The following is a 21,453-nucleotide window of genomic DNA, read 5'->3' on the forward strand; positions in this document are numbered from 1 at the left end:
AGCATATGACCAGTCAGACACACTTACACTAATAACACAGGTCCATCACGCTTGTTATATGAATTAAATATTAATAGTCATTGATTATTATTATCAATTAATTTACTTTATTTTATTTACAATCAAATAAATGAAAATTGGAAAATGGTATACAATTTTATAAAATCGTTCATCAGATTAATGTATATGTGAGTACGATTTTGGTGTTGTTCTTCTAATCTTTCCATTTGTGTATGCTTGGAAAAATTGAAGATATTGAAAATTGAAAATCGGAAAGATCTGAGCACACGGCCAAACCATCACTGTGGCTGTGTCCGAAATCACCTACTCATTCACTACCCCCTACTCACTATGAAGGGAATTCGCGGTAGTGGGCTATATAAGGCACTCACCAGCTACGATTTCGGACACTACTTGAGTCGTGATGGTAATTATGTTTTTGTCGCAGGATTATGACGTAACTAGGACGACGCCGGCCGGTTTTATAGTTTAGCGCCACATATCACATTTCTCCTTCCTGTTAAAATAAACAAAAAACAAACTACGAACATCAATCGAAACACCCCCAAAACCGCTCGGGCTTGTGTCGATAAAATGCCCGCGAGTATCAACTCGTCCGTGTGTATTTTCTACATTATTCAAAGGTTTTTGACAAAAAATTGGCGAAATAGAGCGAGAAGAGAGAGACGGCTGGACGTGTTGCTGCTGCGAGACTAGCAAGACTTCGTCAAATTGTAAGTGAAAGGATGAAGCTGATGTACATTTTTTATTATTTTAAAGAAATTATATTTAAATATATACATCCATCCACTGAGTTGTCGTCAGACTACACCCCCTCCTGGCGAAACTTGGACAAGGCACAGTCTTGTTTTCACATGTAAACTTTATTGGATTGTTGCTCTTATTCATATTCATTCACAATATCAATATTTCTGTTTTTTTGCATGGCCAAGTAACTCGGTACTGTGTACTGAACGACCAAGTTCCTGTCTTGGCCCTGTATTTTGATGGTCAAAGTGACCTACGACCTGACTTCCGCCTCTCCGGACGCACAGTTGCTCAGCTCTTCTAAACTCTCCATCTGACCATGGCTGGGGTCCAGGCCTAGAGGTTCTGGTGTTTTTGTTTCGGCTGGCAAGCGCAACGTCTTACCGTGTTCATGTCACGAGCATTTAGCGTCCCACGCTACACGGTGTATGACATCTTCACAGGGTTGCTAACAAAATCATCAGTCTCAAGAACAGGGTCATTTACTTTGCACCACAGGAGGAGCTTGAGAGAATCGGCACTGGCTTCGAGCGCCTCGCTGGATCAGCAGCATTCACCAGGGTTGTCGGCAGCATTGATGGCGGCCATATTAGAATAATGCCCCCGAGTGCGGATGCGCAGTGTTATTTCAACAGGAGTTAGGGGGTGATTTCGGACACAGCCAACGTCTGAGTGGCCAACCTGCTACATTCGACAGATTGAAATAAAAGTGAAACAACACATAGTCACATTGTAGAAGTGAGACTCTGTAAAGTTGATTAGCCGAGAAGTCTGCTCTCTGGCCTCCTGACTCACACACAGACATACTGTGTGTGTGAGTCAGGAGGAGTTATGATGTTATGAATGTTTCTGTGTAACATTAGATGCTCCTGCATCATACTTGGTGTATGACCCGAGCTGATGCATTCAAGTCTGTGTGCCCTCTCCTGTAGTGATGGAGTGGTCATCCCGCCCCCTGAATGCACAGCTGCTCCTTTGCAGAGCCTCGCATCTCTATAGCACGTTGCTTCAGTCACTGCTCTGCAACAAACACTCAGCATTTACGCTGCAAAAGTGACCCATCCTTTAATGATGTGGGAATACTTGTCTAACGACACAGTTATACTAAATCATCATCTTAAGCCTCAACAGTCCAATTGTTAGATTTGTCTAAATTTAAAAAAACATTCAGATTTCCAATTTTCTGTCTGGCTTTTTTGATCTAAAAATTGAACTGAGTAAAGTTACATGGTCCGACAGACGGATAGGCTTCTCTTTCATGTCCTCCCCCTGTTTCTGATCTCGTCTCGACTGGTGCATCTCCAAATGGCAGTCTGTGCTCTGCAGATCACCTTTCTTTCATTTTGTTTCGCTGACTGTGTCGCTGCCCCCTCCCCCCTGACCCTCGGTGAGATCACAGCTTGTGCTGGCAGCCTGTGCGGCTGTCAGTCTCAGGAAGCTGCCATGCCAGGTTTCACTGGACCAACACAGCATACGGATTAAGCTGTGGTCCCCCTGTTACCTGGCTAGTGGTCTGTCCTGACACTGTGCCAGAGATGCTTTTTCGGGGCCATTCATTCATTCATTCAATCATTCATTCATTCATTCATTCATTCCATCTCGACAAACTGGGTGGAGGGAAAAAATGTGAAAGAGAGAGTCAGAAAATATTTGCTTGAGGTTTTGAATCTGAGCATGTGCTTGTGTGCAAGTGTGCACTCATCCCCCAGCGTGAGTCACTGTTGTGTACCTCCATGCATATGCAGTCTGCCTTAATATGTAGATGGATTGTAAAATGTATGTCATCTTTTCTGATGGCTGTGCCCGCTGACCTTTAGACAATCTTGAAGCCCATCTAAACTAGCCCTGCATCTTTTCCATCAGCTGGCCCCATTCTAAATGAATTCACACGAGGGGAGTCGTGTATATTCATTTAGGGTCCCTCGACCAGCGTATTGCTGAGTCACACACAGCCCCCCTTAACCCCACTGAGCTGCTCCGGTGGATTTGGCCATTGGCCAAAAGTACAATGTTTTGTTTGCACGGGGCAGGTCATGTTTTTACAGTGATGACCTTTTGAGAGAATGAAGAGCTGGAGAGTCCATAATGGAGGAATGCTACGCAGCTTGTCCTTCAAAAAACATTGTATGGATGTATAGTCTTAACACCCTCGGAACCATGAGCCATTTTTTCCAATTTTGCATCACCTTGTGCAATAATGCTTGTCAAGCCTCAACCCTGAAATGTACAGTCAAGTTATATCCATCTTTTTTCTTTTCAGGACAACCTAGGCTATCAGAATATGTATGCTTCAGTTATAGAACATGACTGTATACATAGTTATATGACCATAAAGAAAAAAGAAAAAACTAATGGAAAATGAATCTCACAGACATTCATTAAAATGACACACCAAACAACAATGATGAAGATTTTTCCCTCTTGAAATTTGTTCTTTGAAGCCTTGGCTATGAGATAAAACAACCCAAAACATTCTTACTAATGCAAATCAAAAGTTATGTACATTTTTCTTCAAATAAGTCAATGTGATTTTTCAACCCAAAAAGTCACTTCCGCAAAGCAGATCCTGTCTGCAGTGATACAGAGGAGTGTCAGTAGTAGTAGTAGTAGTAGGAGTAAACAGAAGGAGTGAGAGGTTCTGTTTTCAGTGTAAAATCTTTGTTTTTTTCGACCAGTCGACAACACGGCGTCTGATTGGTACAAGTCTGTAACAAAGCCTCTGATTGGTCAGTGTATCCAAGATGGACGGCTAGAAGTCCGCTAACAACATCAGTAACCTTTTATGTCTTGGTAAATGGGATAAAAATTATCATAAAAGTCATTCAATGTTGGATTTATCATCATTGACATCTTGTACACAGTCTCCAAGTCCTGCCTGGAATGGCGCAAGTGTTAGCTTCCCGTCAAAACAAACCGTTAGTTGCGGGATTGCCACATCAATCAACACTGCCTTCTTCTGTTGTTTGTCGATCAACCCGATGCCTGGTCGGTAAGCCATCACCAGTTTGTCAGTGTGTATCTTGACGTCCCAAAGGATTTTAGCTCTGTCATTGTTAATCACCTTGGACTTCCATTCTGACCGTGGGACTTCCATCCCATATTCAGTGCAGATGTTCCTGTAACACTATTCCTGCCACTTGGTTACGGCATACCATGTATGCTTTTCCTGCCTGCATCTTGCACCCTGCATTTATGTGCTGGACTGTCTCAGGAGCATCTTTGCACAGCCTGTACCTGGGGTCCTCCCTGATGTGGTAGACCCCTGCCTCTACTGATATTGTGCTGCCATGATTAGTGCTTCTGTGCTGTCTTTCAGTCCAGGCTTTTCCAGCCACTGGTAGGATTTCTTGATATCAGCCACCTCCTCTATCCGGACTTGTCCGTCCATGATGGTTCATCCTCCTCATCTGTAACTCGTGTTTCTGCTGCCTGAGGTATTCACTTTGCAGCTCATCTTCGGGGGCCATCTTCCTGATGCGTTCCTGGATAGTGGTTGTTTCATCCTGGACAGTGGCTCTGACGGTCACCAGTCCTCGGCCTCACTCGCTATGCTCAGTATATGGACTATACACTAGGGTGCTTATTATGCCAGAGAGGTATCTGATATCTCATTTATGACAAGGCTTTACTATCTTTGCTGCCAACCTTGGCTGAAGGTCAACACTAGACATGCAGTGTGGTTGGACTAGGCATGTTGTTGGGGCCTACCAAAACTGTTCCAAATGATCTTTACTTAAATGATTCACTGGAATGTTTGCTGATACTTAAGTTAAGTTTTGGTTTAAAAGACTGCTTGGCTCATGTTCAGATATAATCCTGGCCATGGTTAAAAGAAAGGTTGACTGTCAGAGCACAGGGAACTAACATGGTTTTGCTGCACTATTATCCTTGTCTTGCTACCTTCACCTTTGGTCCTCGACAGGTACACACAGATTCATTTAGGGCTTTGAAAAAACAACAAATGATCAATTTACCTGTTATGACCATCTATCTAAAACTCTCAACTTCCCCGAATTATACAGAGGACATGCCCTCAGTGACCTGGCTTGTTATGCAGCCACAGTGGGGTTTTTTGGGGTTTTTGCTATTCCAAGAATCATTTTGACTCTGGTCTACGATTATTTATTGACAAGGGAAAAAAAAATTCCTTGCTTCAGCTCTGTTGTATGAATTAAGCCTGTCCACAGTTTCATTATTCAGTGTTGGGAGTCTGTTTAATTCCAGTGAAAACATCAAATGACTTTGTGATTCCATTTGTACGTTTGCTCATATATGAATTGCCCACCGTCCACTGATGATATTTTTAGAGGGTTGTTACATTGGAACAGCGTAGAAAAGACATAAACCCTCATGAAGATGCATGAGATGGGGGATGGGGGCTGTGAAAGACAAACAGAGATCAAAGAGGAGAGTGGGCGCCGTGGCAACAGGTGAAGTGTGTTTGTGTCCAGGGAGGATCACAGTTATGGACAAACTGATATTTGCTGGCACCTCAACCCAGAGCTGTGTGTGTGTGTTGCTCACAGATAAAACCCTGATTGGCTGCAAAGATCCAGAACGTTAAACTGTACCCTTCTCCAAACAGAAGTCTGTTGTTTAGAGGATAAATGAAGCACACCGCCAGTCCTACACACACACACACACACACTGTCCATTGCAATATCGGAACTTGGAACTGTTAGTAACGACACAATCAATTAAGTTGTTTTAGGAGAGCAAATAAACAAGCAGAGTGAATAAGCACATGCTCCCAATCTGAATCGGGGCCACTGCATTTTTCAATATCCAGTTTAGAAAAGAAACACTTCAGATTCTCAATTGAGGCAAGGAGAGAAGAGATGAAACGTTTGGACGACAGGAAAAGAATATCATGCCGAAAAAGCTGTAACAAAGAGGGGTGTAAAAAAGAGATGAGGTGTGAAATTGGGTGTGCATTATCTCTCCTGGGTGAGACACTGCAAACACCTGACATATTTTTAAAAAACATTTCAGACATTTCACAGAAGCTTTAACTCAGAGAAACTTCAAGTGTGTCAGCGAAGTGCAAGGATACTTATCTTTCATTCTCCTTGTTCGTCTTAAAGGGGCCATATTATGCTCCAGGCACCTTTTCATCCTGCCTCCACGTATATTTGGTTATCTGGGGTGTCTGCCAGCCCACGGAGAATGAAAAGAAAACAATGAGTCGTTGATTCGTGGTTTGGGTTGATCGTGCAGACAGTCTGTAAACGAGCCATTCACAGCCCGGGCGTCAAGTGACGTAAGTTGACTCCTGCTACTGGGGCGACCACGCCCCCAACCTGAGCAACACCACCTCCCCCCTTGAAGTGCGGAAAAACAGATCGTGTCTACGCCATAATTTTCTCGCGGCTGCCGGCGGACCTCGCGGCTGCCGGCGTTCGGTCGCGGCTGCCGGCGGTCGCTCGCAGCTCCCGGCGGTCGGTCGCGGCTCCCGGCGGTCGGTCGCGGCTCCCGGCTGCCGGTGTTCGGTCGCGGCTGCCGGCGTTCGGTCGCGAATGGCAAAGACATGTAGTTCACACACCTGAAACCAATGTAACTTGTGTAAAAGGGGGCATTATATGAGCCCTTTAATGTTTAGTGCAAAGATCTCCCTTCCTTTTTATAAAGATCACTGATTCCATTTCTGGTTTCCGGCAGCGCTGAAAATTCAACGCGAATGCGACGTATTCCGGACCGTTTTGTTCAACCACATAACCGTATTATATTTTATGAAACAAGCATATGACTTGTGAAAATGCGTCATACTGTATTGTGCTATATTCAGGGGCTAATCCAGCGCAGTCTCTGGGAAATGGACGTTTGTTTAGAGCAAGCGATGCATGGGGTGACCTGATGGGCAAATTGTTTGGGCACATGCCACCTGGGTCCACATTCCTTGAGGAGCAGCTTCCTGGGTCATGAGCGGCCAGACCATTTACTGTGTGTCCCTACCCTATTCTCTAATCCTGTTTCCCGTCTCTCCTTCCCTATGTCTATCTAGGTGAAGGCAAAAAATTCCAAATAAAATAAACTTAAAACTTGAATGGCACTCAGAGTGCATACCTCTACCAACAACCACAAGTCCCTGTGAATTCAAGCTGCACAAAAATTACAAACACGTAAATACCAGTTCCTTTAAAATCTAAACCCGGTTATTGTTGCCTTTGAAATTGGTGAAAATGGTGGCTTTAAGGATGTTTTTTGGAGGTTCAGTCAATCCCTTTGTTCCAGAGTGAACTTTGATCCCCTGACTTTTTCTCGATTGGACACACTTCTATCGAAAGAACACTCTTTTGTTTTTGTAAGAACCTTTGAGTTTCGGCCATAATCAGGTCAAGAGTTCAGTCGGACCAATAATTGGATTTGTGACCAAATACCTGCCAAACTAATGATGCTGCTATCAGCCTGTGCTGTGATTGTGTTTGGTGATAATACTAACATTCTAAAATGGCGACTATGGTAATTATTTTACATGCTAATAGCAGCCAACATGACTTGTTGGTGTCAGCGTTAAGCTCAAAGCTTAAGGGTACTAGAAGACACTGACAATTAAGAATTGGCTGTGACAGTGTTGCACAAGGTACAGTGTAAAATATTTGTGCATCCAAAAAGACAAACTTACATTTTCGGTAAGTTCTTCCCAAAAAAATTCTACTTCAAATGCATCAATCCATCAAACATTTTCCAAGTGATGTAGTTGAATGTCAAGATGTTCACTGGTGAACTGACGGTGCACAGTGATTGTTTTTCTTTAAAGAGCAGTGGTTTCCTCTGTGGTGTCCTGCCATGAGGACCATGCTTTATGCAACGGTGCACCATGATAAGCAATGTGATAGACTCATTTGCAGAGATGTCAACCAGCTCCCATGATTCCTTTAAGCCTTGAGCTGTTATACTGGGCTTCCCCTCACTGATCATTCTTCGTTTTGCCCTTGGATAAATTTTAGCTGGACGCCCACTTCTAGGGAGAGGGGGTCTAGAGTGGCCACAGAACTAAATCATCCCCATTTATCAAGAGTTTGTCTAACCGTGGACCGATGCTGTAAATACTTGAAATGATGTATTCAATATGTAGAAGAACAAAACAACACTTTGTGTATTATTGATTCAAATAGATCATGTTTGTTCATTACCTACTGTATCTTTGATTATAATTTTGTTTGTCTCATTTAGAAAATCAACACAAGAGGAGACATATACAGTTAAACCATTGACATTTTTATGTCCTGGGAGCTAATGTTTTTCGTTCACAGGTTACAAGCCTTACTGTAATCTCTTTCTGCGTGTATTTGGCAAGGGTTTGGCTCAACTTTACGAGAAAATTAGTTAGGTCTAGTTTAGGTAACTTTACCGAAAGGAAAGTCAATTAGGGTACAGATGTGGATATAGCGTGAATAGTGATGAAAAGGATCCTCTGAAACAATCGGAAACAGAATCAAGTCACTTCACTTATTTAAGTGACACCAATTTGCTGTATATAAAGATGGACGACTTGTCTTTTCCATACAAAAATAGAGTCTAAATATTCTAGATGCATCTATAATTAGTGATGTCCTTTTACCATAGTATCAAATAACTGCTTAAAACCAAACTTATCAGAAATATTAACTCTTGACCACACACCAGTGATAAAAAGCGCCTAAAAACGAGTTTGACGTGTACTTTGACTTTTGTCGCATTTGCTAACATGGAGAAGACTGGGCTTGTAACCTATACTGTAGTCAGCCACCAGGGGGCGATCCAGATGTTTTGGCTTCAATTTTAGGGACCTGTCATATCATCCAACTACAGTCATTGGTGACAACACTAAAGATAAGCTATTGTACAGCATCAATTACGAGATGCAGGGACAGAAGTAATAAACACGTCCTCCTCCTTAAAAAAAGGATAACAACGGAGCAACCTGAGGATGCGGTGATGTTAAACAGCTTGTGACAGAAAGAGATCTTTGTACTGTTGTTGTTTTTTTATTAACACCAACCCCAATTAGCTTGAGTCGATTCCCCCTCTTTTTTTTTAGAACACCGTGTCATTGACAGTGTACTCTTTCCCGTTGAATTGAACTTTTGTCTGAAGAGCCCTGCAGGCACTCCGAATCAACAGTGCAGGCCTACAGTACAGATCGACCCCGCTGAGACACAGGGGAAGTCTGCCTCCTCAAAGAGCGCCTCAAAGAACTCATTCTCTCGGGGAAAAACATCAGCCACGACCACAAACACATCAGTCCTTCAGCCAGCCATGGTATTGATTTCTCTCAATAGCCTATTTTCTCCTCCATTTCAACCTCTCTATCTGCTTTGTATCTTAAAGCTTTTTTATTGTATTTTACACGCTTCCTAAACACGCCGGTTTCTCTGATATTGTGTATTTTGTCTCCCAGTCAACAAAAAAAGGCTTTTTTTAATGTCTGTTATTGACTTCTGTTGTTTTTAATGTTCATTGCAGCAGATTCTATCACACAGTATTAGTATTACTGTCAGAATATCCACAGCGAGCTGGAGGAAAACTCATATCACTCTGTGCCCGCCCTCCCCCTCTCCACCAGCCTCTCCCCTCCCAAGCTGGCCGAGGAAGATCCCCACCCCGAAATCGAATTGAAATAGAAATTTACTTTTTACACTGTGATGAGGAAGATAATGACGGTACGACTGGGCCAAGGGCCTTAGCTCTAAAGTCTCTAAAGTTTCTAAAGGCTTCCCCTTTTCGTAATTAGAAATCCCCCCCTTTCCCCTCTCTGATCTGGGGATTACTTACTGTTGCTTCTTGTGCCGCCTCCTCTCCTCCACTCATTGTTCAATTTATGGCTGCCACCCACACAACTCTTGTTCTGAGAAAGCCTTTGTTGCTTTCTCTTAACTCCCAAGCTCCTTTTCTTTTGCATATCTTACACCTTTATACTGTTCAGACTGCGTATGTAGTGTTTGGACAGTTGCACATTTTCTCTGTTCCTCAGTCTCCGAGCTACAGCATATTCAATTTGAAATTAAATGATATATAAGTGCCAAGTAAGTATCAGCTTTTATGTGAGTATGTTCACGTCATTGTCGAAGAACTGTTTGGGGGGATAAGACCTTTAAGGACACATTGCCCAAAGTTTAGGAGTTCAAAAGTACCTAGACAGATAAGATCATCTTATTTAGAATTGTGGGGGGAAATCACAGCCTTGAAGTCTTCAACCCACAAACCTCAGCAGACAAGTAGATTCTTTCCCAGAGCTTCACCGCAGCCTCCTTCACCTCCTGCTTGTTGTGACGTCCCCCTGTGTTTGGTCTGGTCTTCACCAAATGGGAGTGCCGCTTGCTCAGACTGAGGATATTTTATCCCCTCACCCTAGAAAGCTCTTTGGTTTCGAGTCATTTTCCAGCTTGAAGACAAACCGTCGTTTAGTGACTTCTGTTGCTTTTAGCTGAATATGAGCACAAAAATATTACCGTCTACCTCTGAATTCCTCCTGTTGCTTTCGACAGCAGAGCAATCTTCAATAAAAGTCAGCCTGTCCGTTCCACCTGCGGCCAAACATCCATGAGTCACAACAGAACCACGAACAACAGTGTTTCGGGTCAAGACAAGGAAACATCTGTGTAGTCACAAAGGGTTATTCTTCACCATGCTAAGGATTATCTGCTCATCCACACAACGTACATCACATTACACAACTTACATCTGGCCCTCTGTCTACTAGGTTTTTTGCTCGAGATTTTCTCTCTGATATATCTTTGCTTCGTCATCTTCTTCACGTGCATGGCCACCTCTTCACTCCTCATACTGAAAAACCAGTGTGTCGCAATCGAACTGGCGACTGTCATTCAACTCGGAGCCACGTGCGAGATCTCACACAGATAATAAACGTCCCATTACTTTTTAACCCATGCAACTTGGAAACCTAATTAAACTGGCCAATTCTTATCATCATTAATCCAAATCGACTGAAATAAAATTTGAGATGTGGCACTTCTAATTAGGGTGCATAATTGGATTTGTACATTAATGGCATTTCACGATCATTAAAGTCTCATGATGAATGTTGTACAGTATGGACATTTTCACTGTGTCGAAATAAAGCAACAGAAATCACAAACTTACTGGCTCGAGGTAAACATATATGTGGCACTTATTCTCGCATTCCTAGACCTTTTCTACCATGTGCCACAGTTTGATAGTCATCTATCAACTATAGCCCCTTGATTGGGGATATTTTAGAACTAACATCAGCGTGTATGAAAATATACCAGATATATATATTTTCCAGATGTCTTACATTAGCACAAATCCACACGTTAGAGGAATGGGGTGCATACAGGAAACTGGCTCAACTCCGTCTATGTCGATTCAGGCTTTAATAGGTGTTCAAGCCACACAGGATAATTAGGCACACCAATTTATTATCCTCTGATAATAGGGCAACAAGTTGGTGCATTTTTTCCATTATTCGACGTGTCCGCACGGAAACTCTAAATGCTCATCCAACTGTTAAAAATTGCAAATGTTTGTCTTGTTTTAGAATACATAGAATCTCTCTCCGGTCCTCCGGATATCTGCGTAAACAGCAGCAAGGGAACAGCTAATCCTTTCCTCATTGGGGCACTGAACCTTTTCCACCCACCACTTATGACTGAGCAGCGTAAAGCACAAAAATAACTCCTCGTGTCTCTGTCCTGATGATTTTTTTTTTTTTTGACATTCTAGTTTGTTCTATAGCCTTCACAATGATGTTACATGGATATCTTCTGTTTACAACAACCAGAGATAAGCTGCACATTTAAACCAATGTACTGTGAAGACTCTGCAGTTGTATTATGGTGTGGAGCACGGGGATAGTTGGATTTGATTATTAGATTATTATTAGGTTAGATCTGGATGCAATCAGTTGGGCTGTAGTCTCCTGGTCGACTGGTCGGTCGATATTCTCTCAACTTTGAAACTCGCCCAACAAGCTCAGTGTGACCTGCCTCAAAACTGAGGATTTGAGTGTAATCATGATTTAATATGCAGCAAATGTTGGAATCTTATGTTTAAGATTTTATTTTATTGTTTATAATGCCCTTTGACTAATAAGGCAATCAGTTTGTGCGCATCCAAGGCAAATTAAATTAATCTAGAGATTACATGGCGGACTGTTTTTCCCCTTTTAACAATGACCAGTAGGTACGAGGTATTTTTAGTAAATGTGTGCGCATTTATTTGCATTAACTCAGGCAGCCGTCTCGCCTGCAGCGGGCAGTGTAATCTGACAATACACCGAGGTTCCTCTGACAGTAATATCATGATGGTCTATTAGGGCCTAAAAATAACAGTGGGGAGTCTTGCTATAAATGAACCCACCACAGACATGTGTTAGTCTTTTAATAATAATGAGCAGAAGCACAGGAACACATCCATGACACTAAAGGAATGGCTGGAGACCCCATGACACCAGTATCTGCGGCACACAGGCCAGGGAAAAGGGAAGAGAATAAAAAAGTGAAAAATAAAAAATCAGGAAAGTAATAACTAACTAGTGGGTCTGGCTGTGGTTGTGTAACCTACCGAGGAAGAGAGTTTACTGCATCCCTGCTGTATTTTGCCTCATTATCAGGTGACAGGAGACTGTCATTGGAGACGCTGTACATGAAGATCCATCAAACTAGACCACATGCCCTGCTGGCAAGGAGTGTTCACACTGTACTTTCCGTGGTTGAGGCTGTACTTTATTCTGTACATTATAAGATCTTTTGATGGATTATTTTATTTTTTTTGCATTGAAAATGTCTTCCTTTCTCTGTACTTTGTTTGACATGGCCTTATTGAGCAAGCATTGGACGGTTAAACTTTTCTTTTAGAAAGGAAACAAAGAATGTGCTGACGTTCTGCATGTATTGGACATATCTTTGGACTGGAGGATCGATTGTATATATTGTTGGTAAAAGTCATTCTCTCTCTGTCTTTCTCATCCCCAGAGCCTGCTCCCCAGCACCATGAACAAGATGAAGAACTTTAAGAGGCGTTTCTCTCTGTCTGTCCCTCGCACTGAGACCATTGAGGAGAACGAATTCACTGAGCAGATCAACCAGCTCAACATTAGGCACATTCAGGGTAAGAACCCCTATTTCTCCTCATGTGATGTCAGCCAGCCACATGTGGCACCTATACATAATCATAATCATAATCATAATCATAATCAAGATCAAGATCCATCATCCATCCATATCCAAGGCTCCACGGATACACACATTTACGTGCACAAACACTGAATAAGTGTTTTTTGCATAATATGTCACAAAATGTCCACTTTAACAGTGGATTGTGTAAATATGTGGAATGTGAATGAATCAGTCATAGCGATGAACACACAGTCAATTATCACTCGACTCTGCAGTGTCCCTCAGCTGTGAAACAAATCTGAGCCCCTTTCAAAAAGCAGGGGAATATAGTGGAGCATTTAACAGCTACATCCCAACCAGATATTTCCTAGGTGGAGTAGGCGGGTAACACAGCGGAGCTAGAAGGGAAGCGAATATTGAACTTCAACTGGCTACATGCTTCTTGTGGCAAATGAAACCTGCATGTGCCTCTTGTTATATGAGACCTGGTTTCTGTGGCCATGCTAACTGGGCACAGCATCTAGATGATGTCTAGGTGAAAACATACAACATGTAAGCAATAACTGCAAAAACAGGATGAGCGCTGGGCCGCTGTGTCTGACCGCGCCGCCATCTTGTTTTTCACCTCCTTCCAAACACAACGACGATATTATCAGATCTCCAATATTTCTGGACTGGAAGAACATGAAAGCAACACAATCCAGCAGATGCACTGTACAACAGTGACATACAGAAGTTGTTTCCACAAAAAAAACTCTTTAAGCAGCCATGTGTTCGACTGTAGCCTGCTTCACTGCGCCCACTACAGTGTCAGAGAGCATTACAGCAAAACATTACAAAAAACATTTTTGTGGACAGCCGGTGAAGAAAAAGATTTGTGTTCAGGTCGCTGCATGTATCATGCTGGAGCCCTCACACTTGTTGGATGGTCAGAAAGACCCTGCAATAAATGCTAATGTTACTCTGTATCTACATGGTGTGCAAACTTAACAATAGGTCAAAAAAAGTGGTCATAGTTAAAATGACCTAAATAAGTTGTAGGTTTACATTGCATGAAATACCTTGTCCTTGGCATTAAATTCATATATGCTATGATATGTCCATCCATTACCCTAAACTCCACATCCATATTTCCCCCCCAGCTAAATACCCAAAACACTTCTTCTTACACTGGCGTTGGATTTGCACTGTGCGTAGTCCAAAGATAATTTAAAGGGACACTGTGCTTTTCAAAATAGAGTAATGCAACAAAATCAGTGAGTGCAACTATAAAATAACTGATATTTTCATTATAAGAATTTATTCAATGAAAAATTGACAGAGTGCAAGTTTCAGCTCACTGTTTATCTGTCCGGCCCAAATCTCCGAATGAACTTTCATGTTGCTCTGTAAATGATTAATGTGTAAATGAGCCAAAAAATAAATGAATAAATGTTTGCAAAAAGTTCACCATATCAACTTCAAAAGTTATGAATTGATGTTGTGTTCACAGCTTGTAGCCGCTTGCACAAAATCCGGAAAACAAATATCAGGGATTGGAGTTTCTGAGTGGGCATAGTGGCTGAATAAATAACCCATGTATAATCTGGTTAATTAAGCACATTCAAAGTGCACCCTGAGCTCCACCACATCCGGGTGTCTTTTGGTCTCTGTGCAAGTGAATAGGTCGTGTCTAATAATAGAGCACACTGCAATCTCATTCTGGGTTTTAATACCAAATACAGAAAGCCTTCCTTCCTTCCGTGTCTGTAGCAGACCTTCACAGATTAGCCAGGGTTTTTTCCGGCTACGACTGGTACCACGACCTGGCGCTCGGTCACAGAGGATCAGCGTGCGGCCGAGGGAAAGCGAGGATTATGGTGGGTTAGGTAGGGGTAGGTGAGGCAAAGTAAGGAAATACATGCAGAATTAGTAATTCAAATGTCTCTGCTTGACTACAGAGATGGAAAAACCTTAATGTGAGCACCTGCCGTATGCACATTTATAATACAGATCCTCAGACTTTCATCCTACTCCTCATCATCGCTGTGCATTGTTGCTTATATCTTCAGATTGTTTGGTTTGCGGCGGGAAATGCACCGCGCATTACTGCGAGTGCAGTTTGTAAACTTCACTCAGTCGACACCTTAAGAGACATGCTAGCGGGTGGCGCTGCAACTCCGAGGTTTGGGCCCCCGTTGGTCTCCCATACCCGAGGTCACGGGCAGTAAAATCACATTGACAACGAAGAGAGAAACAAGCTCTCCCCAAAATCACTTACTGCCCCTTTAAACGTGCAAAATCAATGTAAAAGAAATGGAGATAATGTGGTTTGATCATCGCACTGCCATTCGAGTCGAGTCATCAGTTTCTATCTCAAGCTTCTGCCTCCCGTGTGAAACACAGAGTGCAGATCAGTGAGGCTGTTATTGCCTGACAGAGGGGAGCAGCTGGATATGTGTTTCAAATCCCCCCCAGAGTACATCTGCCTGCATCACCGTGTGCCCCGGAAGGTCAGGAGAGAGGTAACCACACAGACGGACACAATCAGACAGACAGACAGAGGAAGTAGATACACAAAAGGAGGTGAACAACAAAAGAAGACACAGCGATACACAGAGGTTGACCCATCCCAGCGGGGGTTTGATGTTTATACTCCTAGTGTATAAGTGTTTCACGTTCATCTCTCATTTGTACCTTACTCCCTGCCTCCTCTGTGACGCCGAGGGATTATGTCATGCCCCCGCTGTTATACACAGCACGTAGTGCTGTTTGAATAAAACAATATTATCTGAATATTCCCAATTTTTTTAATTATAGGACCAGTGTCGATCAAACTCGGTGCAGTGTATGTTGAAGGGATGATGTGACACATTGAGGAATATGTACGAAACGTCTCTTTTTGCATTTTGCCAGACATTTGTCAGTCGTCGAATTGCATAATGTCTTTTCAGCATTTTTCTGAATAATTAAAGAGTTGGTTGGGTTGATCAGAGGGCAAAGGAAGTACACAACTGTCACCAGAGACAAGGGTTCACAGTCTGATCGGTTGTGCGGTTTAAATGACCTCTGTGTAGGATTTAGTCAAATTTAGTTGTGAGGTCGCAGATGTCAACATTTTTAACGTTGAACTATTCCTCTAATAACTTTGAAAATGTGTTGACTCTTATGAAATGTTATCACAAAATGAATCAGTCACTATCCAAGATACATAATCAGATGATTGTTAGGTCCTATGATATACAGTATACCACAAGCCAATGCGAATTTTCCTCATTTTTGTCTGCTATGTAATTTCTCTCATAATATGTCTGGGTACCTATTAAGGTCTTTACACACTGGGGACATATTTTACGCTATTAATTTGCATCAATATATTTTTGTGTCTGTCAAGTGTATTTTCAGACAAACAAGCAATGCAAGTTTTTCCTGAAGGAGGTCGATTTGTAGTACTGTAGTACTGTATACAGTAGAATAAAAGCATCAACCAATCAATGTACATTATAGTAGTTTAGGCTTTAAAACAATTTAAGATAGACAGACTGACACTGCACTGGGTCAATAGGATCCTGGTATGTTTCTCTCTGCCTCCCCAGGTGAGGCTCTTGTATGCCCAGCAGGTCCACAACTATCCCACCAACATCCAAAAATATTTGCGTTGAACCAGGGCCGTTGTCGAGCTTCACTTGAGTTACCTAAAATAGACATTCCTGTGATCGAGAACTTTTGCCATAGTGCCCAGGCCTAATGATACCCATGAATAGAGGTGGTTGTGTGTATGTCCATGTGCTTACAAATCGTATTAAAGACAGCACATGCTCATGAGTTTAAGTCCTTTAATCTTATCACATTATTGGATTCTCTGATATTGTTCAAAACAAGAGCAGCTGGATCAAACTGACAAACACAACGCCTGCCAATCAGTCTCAGCTCACAGTGAACTCATTAGCATCCCCCGAGGATGCATGTACACACATATGCACACTTGCGGAAAAACACACACCATTTCATAACCATCAGTCTAGTCTGATATGCTACATTTATCTAGATTCATATGATACTGTTATATGTATCTGTGTATCCTCAGGGGTAGCCAGGACTCACTGCATGGCTAACCTCTAACATTTCACCTTGGGTAAAATCCCCCTGTTCACTTATTTCCATGATCAGAGTAGAAAACCAACCGTGTCTCTGTGGACCATGTGCTGTAAGAAATGAATTCTGATTATACAAAGAAGGGCTGCAACTAACGATTATATTTATAATCGATTAATCTGTCAATTATTTTCTCGATTAATCGGTTAGTTTTGTGGTCCATAAAATGTCATAAAATTGTTCAAAATTAAGATTGTGTTTCCTAAATCCCAAGATAATGTTTTGTTCTTTTTCACAAACCAAATGTATTTAGTTTACTGTCAGAGAGGAGCAAGTAATTGATTACTTATCGATTAATCGATTAACTAGCAAACCGATTGAAATTTCTAGCATGGAAACGAAATTCAGCCATTGACTTATCCACTAGGACCGGCCCTTACACAACCTTCGAACCTAAAATGTCTCCCAATCACCTCAGCCAAGTGATATAATATATATAGCGATACTATAGATACTATACAACACTCGGTGCATGTTATAGACGTTTGCTGATGGAGCCACAGCCATGCTAAATTTCGGGTTGGGACGCTCAAGACAGCAGCAGTTGGTGTCCAATCAACATCCACTTAATGTCCCCGGCGCCCAATCAAAGCAGTGTAGAACAGGGCCTGGCGTACGATGAGTTAATCAGAGCTGCCTGAGGCTGCTGGAAACGGTGCTGATGAGAGCTGTAGTGCCGTAGAGGGCTGTGTCCCCCCCCTTGCTTTTCATCCTGTATACAGATAGCTGCAGGGCCTCTCAGGAAGGTAGCTATCTGGTCGAGTTCTCTGACGACAGCGTCCTGCGGTCTCTCCTTCAGGGCCACCGATCTGATCATGGCTGTGCCCTACTTGCATTCATCAAATGGTGCGATGACAATTTCCTTGACCTAAATGTGGCGAAAACTAAAGAATCTATAATAGATTTCAGAAAATGCAGCGTCGAACCAGAAGTGAGCCTCATACATGATGAAGATGTACAAATCGTACACATACCAGCATACACGCATTAAGGAACAGTGTTTGACTTCATGAGAATGCAGATTGTATTGTCAAGCAGGGACAGCAAATAATTCATTTGCTAAGGAAACTAAACTCTCTCGGTGTCTGCACGAACATTTTATGTAACTTTTATCGACAGTCTTTTAACTTTTTCATTTGTGCGCTGGTTTAATGGGTTTTTCTTCAGAACATCGTTCAGGTCTGCTCCAAGATCACTGGAGTACAGTTACAACATCTCAGTTTTCTCTGGAAGAAAAAACATGGGTTCAAAAAAGCTGAAAAAATAATAACTGAACCTGACCACGCACTTTCCAGTGAATTTTTCGTCAGTCCGGCACTATTATGTGCTTGCACGGAAAACTAATCCTTTTGCCAGTTCATTTATTCCTTCAGCTATCAGGCTACTAAACACAACCCGCTGATCAGTGCAAATCTGGCATGATGTTGATGCTGATGTTGGTAATGTATCTATTAATCTTTATTTATTTTTATTTTATTTATTTACATGGATGGGGTAGACTGTAAAAATAAATTGCCCCTTTAGGATTAATTCTAAATCTGATTCTGAACCAAAACAGGTTAATCAATATAGCATCAACCCTCACATGACACATAGCTGCTGTATTTGACCCATTTTGGATTAGAAAATATTGATTTATTTCACCCCTAACCACTGCCAACAATCATCACACTCTTCCTCTTCCCTGCCTTTTTTCATTGCTATACATTTTAGCACATTACCAACAGTCAAGTCAAAAATGTAAATATTTTTTTACAGCACCACTATATCAAATAGTCCTCACGTATTGTACATGGGTAACCGTCTTTTTTTGCCACATTAGTAACTAAAAATGACTCCATGGATGGTAATATCATTCATACTGTTTCTTCAATCAGAATGCTACTTCATACAGACTGAAATGTCATGTGGTTAACATGTGTGTTAAAATGTCTCAACAGCTATTGAATGGATTGTTGCGATATCCGGTTCAGACATCCATGTTCCCCAAAGGATAACTTGAGATAAATCTGAGGGTCTTCACATTTATTGAAGTACCAATTTAAGTTCAAAATTTAAAATGTATCTGATACTCTGGTTTATGACCAAATACCCTCCAGTCTTTTTTAAATGTTGTACTTGGTGTTGAGTACTGAGTAATATATGTTAGCATGCTGACATGATAAACTGAGATGGTAAATATTATACCTGCATAGCTGTGGACTCATGGCCTTATTCAGTATTCACAGCATTTTTCATCAAGGTTCATAACGCTTCTGATGGAAAAAAATTGATGCAGTTGAATCAGGAAGACAGACACCATAGATGTCTTAAGCAGAAGAATTTATTAAAAGGAGCTCAATATTGAGGGGATTTCTGGTTCGTACAAAGATCAAAAAGGTGTCAGTGCAAGATGTGCCAAAACCCCTCCCGTTCCCGGTCAGCGTGGTGTATTTAACTCCCAGAATCATGTTGTCGTTAAACAGATGGAATGGCTGCTTAGAATCAGGATGTTTAGACTGTCATCTAGAGACCTGAGCTGCCGAAGACAAGGTGGCCTTGCACAGTGCACAATAGCACAGTGTCTTGCACAGGAGAGGAGAAAATTCGACGACAACGCTGAAGAAGACATTATAAAGTGTGGAAACTGCTTGATGACTTTATCGAACGACTGCGTCAACGAGAGTAACACAGTGAATATAAAAAAGATTTTGATCTCAGCCTAGACGTTAATCCTGCTAATATTTGTGGAGCTTATTCCCCGACAGATTTCCATGGCTCTGCATTTCCCTCAGCCTCTTTCTCCCTCTCACTTTAATCACAATTTCAGAGGGGAAACACTACAAAAAAACAAAAAACATCACGCGGCGCACCATATTGGATTGTCCTTTTCCTAACAAGATCTGGAGCAGGCATCCATCCATATCGCACAGCAATCAGGCACAGTGTCTCATATCTGTGTCCCCTTTACTCACCCCAATTAGCATCGGGAGAGCAAAGTGGCGCTGTAGCTGTGATATTCAAATGACGAGCAAACAGGCTGTCATTTCATCCTCCCGGCCCGTTTAGACTGTCAATCAATCCGACACAAAGTGGCCTGTCAGACGCCGCTCTGCCTTGTTAAACCGCACAGGGCAGCCTCCGCATCCCCATGTCTGGTCTGCTATGTCTTTTTACTGTGTGTGATACACCTGCATTTGGTTTCATGATGGTACTGTTATACACGTGTGCATGTTTAATTGATGCAATGCCGCCCAATTTCCTGTAGTGTGAGAGGAGGCCATAGGCCAAGCAGCAAAATTGATGTTAAGGGGGAGGCTTTGGAAAGATATACAGTGTGTGACTTGAGGGTCTGCATCCCTTGTCAGCCATTGTCCCCATGGAAACAAGGTGTTAAAAAGCTTAATGCTTCAACCCAGGAGGGGCCGGTTACGCACACGCACACACACACACACATCTGTAGGCTGCCCTTAAAATGGAGATGCACGTCCACTTCACGGCCCACACCCAGCCATACCGGTGAGGTGGCCAACACTCGCCATTGAAACCGGAGATCAAACGTAAGCTGAAATCTCACAGCAGGGCAGCACTCGAAAGACACCGAGCAGGCATCAAACGCACATCACACACGGGGCTGTATGATGAGGATCAAAGTCCATTCATTCCCCCTGCGCTGTCCAACACGTTCGCTTCATGCAGCCTTTAACTGTAATCCGCCCTGCAGTCTCGATGAGCCTCATCTCGCCACAATAGAAAAGACAACTAGGTCTTTCTCTGATCCGTGGAGATCGGTATCGGGACATTAGTTGACTAATAAGTAACTTGTGCTTAAGTTCTTTAATTCATTAATAGACAGCAGCAGACACAGAGAGGTTTGGGGATTGCTCTGTTAGATGTGTGTTACTGAATAGGGAAAGATTGCTGACTCGTTTTATTTTAAAATTTTGTTGATGGTTTCTCAACTATCAGCATCGGACACTTGCAGAAAAACACATGCCAAAGCAGTTACAGTTTTGAGTTATTTTATTTGAAAAACATAAATGTTTCTAACATTATGAGTTGTGTTTTTGGCAATCTTCCATGTTACAATATTCAACATAAACACTGCAAAAGGGCAAACAGCTCGCCAGACTAAGTAGAAAATCCACCAACCAGCATCTATGTGTTTATTTTCAAATATGAATATCGCCAAAATGTATAATCCTCTGATTTTCTAAATTCTCACGGATGTATGTGTGTATGGCTGCACTAGGATTGTGTACCTGTGTATGTAGATTTGCTTTCCTGCTTTTTTAGATGACCATTTTATCGAGAACAACTTTCAGCGTGATATCAACAATGAAATACATAAAAGGAAAAGGTGAAGTTTCTTTGGAAATAATAAGGAGAAGGATTATAAGAAGAGATGGGATTCAATAGAAAAATGAATGTTAGTAATGACATTATTCACTTCATCTCCACACGAAGGTCAGGGGTCAAATGTATAGCTCTG

General features: G+C 42.1%; 1 protein-coding gene across 1 annotated transcript in view; it reads left to right on the forward strand.

Moving 5' to 3' along the window:
• Nucleotides 1-21,453, forward strand: part of cdk18 (cyclin dependent kinase 18) — a 43,515-nt gene that overhangs the window by 6,516 nt on the left and 15,546 nt on the right. The window contains exon 2 of the mRNA XM_035632630.2: nt 12,705-12,840. Coding sequence (XP_035488523.1) covers nt 12,723-12,840 — 118 coding nt within the window. The 5' untranslated portion in view covers nt 12,705-12,722. The remainder of the gene's footprint in view (nt 1-12,704; nt 12,841-21,453) is intronic.

Source organism: Scophthalmus maximus, chromosome 6 (genome assembly GCF_022379125.1).
Source record: "Scophthalmus maximus strain ysfricsl-2021 chromosome 6, ASM2237912v1, whole genome shotgun sequence".
NCBI lineage: Eukaryota > Metazoa > Chordata > Actinopteri > Pleuronectiformes > Scophthalmidae > Scophthalmus > Scophthalmus maximus.